Consider the following 6,836-nt stretch of genomic DNA (forward strand, 5'->3'; position numbering starts at 1 on the left):
ATAACTTCTCCTTTTGTAGTTGCCAGTCTGTCTGTCCTAGATTAGCAAGTAATGCCTGCGAGCCAGCGCACACCCTCGCTGAATGAACCATTTTGGTAAAGTTTGTGATTTGTACAGTTTGTAATTTTCATTTTCCGTTGCAGTTTCTTGTGAATTGCTGAATCACTGTTTATACCGCGGTAACTGTAGCGGACCTAACGTCTGCTCATGCCATAGTGGCTTTAAAGGATTAAACTGCTCACAAGGTATCTCAAACTCATTAATAATGCATTAACTTTAAAAAAAGGAAATCATGACCATGGCGGTATTTGGATATCTGATCTTAATTAGCATAGATTTTACGAGTTTATTTCTCCGTTGTCTCCTTAGTTTCGATTGAGAAGATATATGAAACACTCAATTCAGTGTTTCACCACATATCCAAACATCTTTAAGTTCGTCAAAAATACTCCGCTTTGCGTCGTATTTTCAACTCTCTTCTCGGTGCTTGGAAATGTGGCCAAACGTGGTCTTTCTTGTTTGATATATTTAACAATTATTCCGTGAGTGCGCGTTGGATATGAGATGGTAAATAGCCAACGAGGCGCGTATTGCCGAGTTGGCTATAACCAGTCTCCAATATCCAACAGTATCCAATATCCAGTCTCCACTATCCAACAAGCGCGAATGGAATAATTGTTTAATCAAATTCCTTAAACTCCAAAAATTACGAGCGAAAAAAGAGAGAAAATCCGAGCGAAATTGAAAAAACTTGATGAATATGCGTTGTTGTATAATACCTTGTGGTCAGACAGACGTAGGCTCATCACAAAACATTGCTTGCCTTTTCGCATACTTCGAAACGTCGGAATTGATCCAAAGTTTCTAAAAAAAAACAGACTACGCGCCACGTTGGCTATTTACCATCTCATATCCAACGCACGCTCATTAGGGCCGTTTATACGAGAGAAAATAAGCCGCGGCTTACTTCGGCCGCGGCGTACATAATACGGGAAAGGAACTATTTATAGGAGTATAAACTCCAAGGCCAGGCTAAGCAGCGGCTTGAGAAACCCGTGAACGTAGATTTTGTACCATTTATACGGGGTGTTCGCGTCTTATGTAAGCCGCGGCCAAAGTAAGCCGCGGCTAATTTCTCTCGTATAAACGGCCCTATTGTGACAATGTCCAAATATAGTCATAGCGCGCTCAATATTCGTCGTGCGTATTCAACAGATATCCTGTGATATTTGTAATTTTGTGTGTCGCGGAGAAAAATGGTTATTTTTCCAGCTTTTTTTGCAATAAACGTAGAAAATTGTGCTTTGTCATCAATGTGTTGAATAATAAAACATTTATCCTGCTCAATCTTGCGGAATATTGCCTGATTTTAGCCAACTCGGCCTATGGCCTCGTCGACTAAGTATCAGGGGATCTTCCGCGCGATTTCGCAGGATAATTGTTTAATATACCATTCCCGAAAATGTCTGAGATTGTTGCATCACCGAAAATAGTTTCTTTCAATGATAAGTTTTAAAATCTATTTATGGACTTCATGGGTTACCGTCCTACGGAGTGGATCCGCAGACAACTTTGACGATGTTATGACGAAATTCATTGTCAATAACAGGACAGACGCATGAAAAACTGACATCAATTTGTTTTTTGCAATAACAAAAAGGCAGAGGGGTCAAAATTAAGGGCGCGTTCGATTGACCCTATTCCGGAATAAGAATACATGGAGTGATGATTAAAACGGTATGTTTGGCGCGTTTCGAAGCAGCAAGGATAATAAAAATATGTTTAAAATAGAATTTTAGCGGATGTTTGACAACTTTAATATAAATCTCCGTAAAAACGAAGGATTTCTAACTTACATTCCATGTATACTTATTCCGGAATACGGTCAATCGAACGCACCCTAAGTCAAAACACGAGAAGAACGCGAGACAAAAATGCGAGAAACTTGAATCTGACGCGAGCAATATCGCCTCATTATCGCATAAGTTATAAATTTATGTCTGTCCGCTTATTGACAATAAAAATTAGCCAATGAGTGCGCGAGAATTTTGCAGTCATTGCAAAAAATACTGTGTTGTCTCTCGATAATAGGTTGTTGTGTTCAGATGATACTGTGTTGTGTTTGGAAAAGTGTTTGTTGTGTTTGCAGACATACCTTATACTACAGGGGTTTCAATAACTTCTGAAATAGCCGTCCTTGATAGCCCATTGAAGGCGGCAGTTTGACAAGTTCATAATAGCATTTTTAGTGAAAATCAAGGCAAACTAGCCGGCGGTGTGACGCAAAGCAGGCGGCGGTATACCGCCGGTAACCGGCTTCTATTGAAACCCCTGACTTATACCAGAGATCGTGTCAGCATCTGTTTATTTCGCCTGTTTTATTTTGTAATATGAAGTCTCTGAAAAACAATACGAATTGAATCGTCATAAGAATATCACGTGTCATGCCTTGCAAAACTAGAAAATTGCTGTTACGATGAGGCTGCGATGCTTATTTTTATATATATCTCATATTTTAATCTTCTTTTTTCACGACACAGTAACCTGCGAGGCCGTAAAAAACTGTTCAAATCACGGAACCTGCGCTGGACCAAATTTATGCTCTTGTGAAAGAGGTTTCCATGGGGCAGATTGCTCGGAAGGTATATGGTTGGAATATTTAACAAATAGAATGCAGAGATGCGTGTTTGCTAGGTGAATAACGCATGCTAAAAACCTACATAAAGACTGCAGCGAGTGGACGCTAGACCTGTCCCGATTGCGTTGGGCTCTTTTTCGGCACTTTTTCGAATTTGGAGCACTATTTTACATTTTCAGCACTCTTGAGAACTTAATTGACTTTTAAGCAGAATTTGAGCATTTTTTCGCTTTTAGGGAAACATTTCAGAACATTTTTCACAATTTTCCATATGTTAAATGCAATATTTTGTCTTTAAAACGTTTTCAGTAAAGCCGAGTAATTCTATTATCATGAGTTATGAATAATTCCACCTTGTCTTTTGACTGGCTGACTGTTGTCATGGAAATGCATGAGCTATGGTCCTTTTAACCCTGGGAACAGTCGATTTTGATTGGTTCGTGACTTCGTGTTTAGTTAAAAGATTGATAAAACTAAGAATATGTATAAACATCTGCTAGGAAATAATTCTAAGTCTCAATCACTTTTTGTAGAAATGGAGCACTTTTTGAGTACTTTTATGCCATGTTTAAGCACTTAATGCTGATTTTTCAAGCGCAATCGGGACGGGCCGAGTGGACGCACGAGCGGAACGCGAGTGATCAGTTCAGCAATTTGTCTAGACCTCAAAAGTGCATTATTTTCTTAGAAAACATAGGATCAACATCTTCTCTTTGGTTCAGAATACAGCATGAAAAAACAAAAATATTTACGTCAGAGAACGGGCGGTGACTGTGCTGGAAACACAACATCTCCAACATACGGACTCTATAATTTACCGCCGCAGTCGTTATGAGCTCCACAAACTGGCGGCCGCCATTTTGTTAACTACTGCACTCTCTAATGAGCGGTGTCCTTAAAATGTACGACCATCAATCCGTATATCAAAGTCCTGACGACCCCTCCCCCATTACCATTTCGGGCTTTAGCTTATAAATGTGGATTTCGATCTTAAGCTTTTCAATACATTTTAATTGTTTGTATTTTTATTTCTTTCAGAACTGCAAGGTGAAGGTCTCGTAGGATTGAGCAAAGTAGCTGTTGTTGGGATATCAATTGGAAGTTTCGCGTTTGGTTTACTTTTGTGTATGATTCCGTTTTATTGTTACTGGAAGAGAGAGGCCAGGAGTCGACGTAAACGGCATTACGAACAACGTAGCACACAGGTCTTCGAAAACCAGGCTTACGCAGGGGCTCCGCTGAAAAGCTAGGAACCAACTCAGTTCTGATGCGAAGATGATGGAGACGATCGATGAGGATGACGACAATACTGATAAAAACGACGATGGAGATGATGACGAAGAAGTCGACGACCAGACGTTATGACTTTGTTCATGTAACAATATAACAGCCTTACTTGTTTATGCTCGAGTGTATAAGACATGACAAATTTAAGCGTAGGAGCTCATGACTAGGAGACAACTATATATTGTGAAGTGAAGTGATGTGATATTATTGTTGTGCGCCATTACACATACTATGTATAGGCATGATTTAGAATAGTCGTCAGAATGATACGGTTAATGTAACATAGAACAGGTGATTTGACAATTAGTAGACACGTTTATCAACGGTTTCTTCAAGGCCTAGCTGGCTTATCATAAAGTCACTGGCTTTTTGCACTTCCTGTACATGAAAGAGAACAAGAGCTGAATTACTAGTCTTTCGGATTAGAGGCCTAATTAAATGGTTTCTCAAAAGTCTGGGCCAAGCTGGAACCCAGCCCCTACCCTGGGGGGTAGGGGGAAGCTGAGGGGGTGTAACTACCATGTGTAATGCTTGTCATTTCGCTCAGGGTTGTAAATCAGAGTGTTCAGGACGAAAGGCCACTGTTTTTATCCTCCGAGGTATCTTTGAGGGTTATTCTCGAAGAAACATTAAAAAGGGCTGTCATGGCCGTTTTTTAAAGTCTTGTCCTTTAGGGGTCAGATAAAGCTCGAGCCACGCCCAGGCTGGTCTTTTTTAGGGGGGATAATTCAAATAGACCATTGGTCGTATTCTCAGTATTGGACTGGAAGTAGCGTGCAACAAAGGCTAATACGGGGAGTCTTTTCGAATGCAAATGCCATTCATCTCTTTTTAACGACCCGATGACATTCCCCGTATGTGCCTTGAACTAGTTACAGTCCAATACTGGCATCTACTACGAGTATCACTGACCTTTTCGAATGGGAGTTCCCTCCCACCTCCCCCGGGAACCTACAATCCCCGACAGTAGTCTTGGCACGCTAGCCCACGTTTTCAGTATCTGGCAGGCAAATTTATCAGTTCGTCCCCTTCCCCCTAATTCAATGTTGTTTATAGTGATGAAGTCGTCATTGCCCGTTTACAACACCGTCGAGGGGGAAGTGGGGACCCTATTCTAATGATGTCATTGGGTATTGACCCCAAAATACCTTGTTATTGCATTTTCATGCAATTTGATCCAGGTGTGCCACGGACTTTTGTTGTGGATTGTAGTTCTTTCGATCCCGATTAAAACCTACTAATTGACAGTTCATCTTAGGGCGGTTTTCAATTGAGTGTCGAAAGTAATTAGATAATTACTTTGGTTTATGATTACTTCACTCAGTAATTGGTTCAAAGTTGTGGCAACAACAGACTGTTACTTGATCGGCTATCATAGAGTTACATTCATGGAGATTTTCGTAACAAAATATGTTTTCAAAATGTTAAACCCAGGAAACCCATAAATATAATCGAAATTATATACACGAAAATTATACAGCTTTCTTGATATAGCATCACTTGTGTTAGCCGGCTTTTTTTAAAAGAAATAAATCTGCTGTAACTGCTTTGTGAAAGCGCCTGTGTTTCTTTGGCGTACTTAACTGTGTTGATATTTATTTACACCCTGAATTAACGAACAGGAATCAAGCAGTCGCTTGCTTAGGGCTTCTTCCCATATGATACCTACGATACAACTGCAATCGCTACGATCGCTAAGAAAGTAATCCAGCGATCGTCGAGATCTCTGCGGCAACGAATTTAAAGGAGCTTCGGCATGGTATTTGGAGGGGCCGATTACATGAGCCGGGCTGGCTCGTTTAGCTGAGATCATGGCACGTCTGAGAAATACACCAAAAATCAAGTTTGCGATTACATGGAAAAATCTCAGCCAGGTTAGCCGAGATCCCGGCATTACGATGCCGGGAGCCCGGTTAGCCGGGCCAGCGATTTCTAGCCACATTACTCCACTTTAGAGCAAAATGGTCCACGGAATAATCGTTTTTTTAATGTTTAAATAAAGGATAAATAAGATAGAAAACCATAAGGCTTCTTTCCTTGTAGAATGGTGAATTTAATAACAATTTAGCGAGACAAACGTCTCTCCACTTCTTGTTGTTGTTGTTATCTTTTTTCACATGACTTATTCTCTAAATTTAGTCCAAAGCGGGCTGGCTCATCTCATGTAATACCGGGCTAAAACTTAAACCGGGAAACCTGACCAGCCCGGCTGACCAGGCTGGCCCGGCTCATGTAATCAGCCCCTGAGTTATTTTGGCCACGTATTAAATTGCCTTTAAATTGAGGGAAACCATATCCTTGTATAAAGACAGAAAAAACACCAAAGTGTCAACTAGGTTGAAATTGAAAGTAGGAAACATCAACAAAAAGTCCATCAATTGTTATCATGTCCGTGTATATTGGTAACTAAATCGGTGCTGGAAGTAAGGGGATGTGGTTAGCGTACGTTTTTCATGAGTTAGTCTGTAAAAACGCCTTTGGTTATTGAGTCTAAGTACTGATTTTAAATGGTTAGCATTAAGGTTGGGGTTAGGCATACTGTGCGTGATAACCAATTCTGCTTTTTAATCTTAGAGCAGCAGAAAAACACAAAACCTTGTTTAATAAGAATTACCTTCATGTGACTTTGTTTTATTGTTATTTGTCTGGTTTTTGGAAGGAAAAAGACATCCAAAATTCGCATTCTATAGCGCTGATTATTGAATGATGAACTGTTACTTGTACAAATGTAGTTCAGCAGAAAACCCCTTTGCGGTTATAAGTACTTGAACAATCAAATTCAAAATTTTTTTTTTTCTGGTAGTTCACAAAGTTCGTAACCTTTCAGATTAAACAGTAATTACTTGTATGTAGTTCAACAATGAGAAGTCAGTTCCTTCTTTTTGCACGCGGCAGTGAAACTTTTTGTTTT

At 40.0% G+C, this 6,836-nt stretch overlaps 1 protein-coding gene across 2 annotated transcripts in view; it reads left to right on the forward strand.

The window, feature by feature from the left end:
- LOC138026381 (uncharacterized) overlaps positions 1-5,481 on the forward strand; it is a 102,107-nt gene extending 96,626 nt beyond the window's left edge. For both annotated transcript variants that reach the window (XM_068873720.1, XM_068873721.1), the window contains exons 45-47: positions 144-245; positions 2,541-2,642; positions 3,677-5,481. In XM_068873720.1, coding sequence (XP_068729821.1) covers positions 144-245; positions 2,541-2,642; positions 3,677-3,888 — 416 coding nt within the window. In that variant the 3' untranslated portion in view covers positions 3,889-5,481. The remainder of the gene's footprint in view (positions 1-143; positions 246-2,540; positions 2,643-3,676) is intronic.
- Positions 5,482-6,836: the final 1,355 nt, after the last annotated feature.

Source organism: Montipora capricornis, chromosome 12, assembly GCF_036669925.1.
Source record: "Montipora capricornis isolate CH-2021 chromosome 12, ASM3666992v2, whole genome shotgun sequence".
In the NCBI taxonomy this organism is placed as follows: domain Eukaryota; kingdom Metazoa; phylum Cnidaria; class Anthozoa; order Scleractinia; family Acroporidae; genus Montipora; species Montipora capricornis.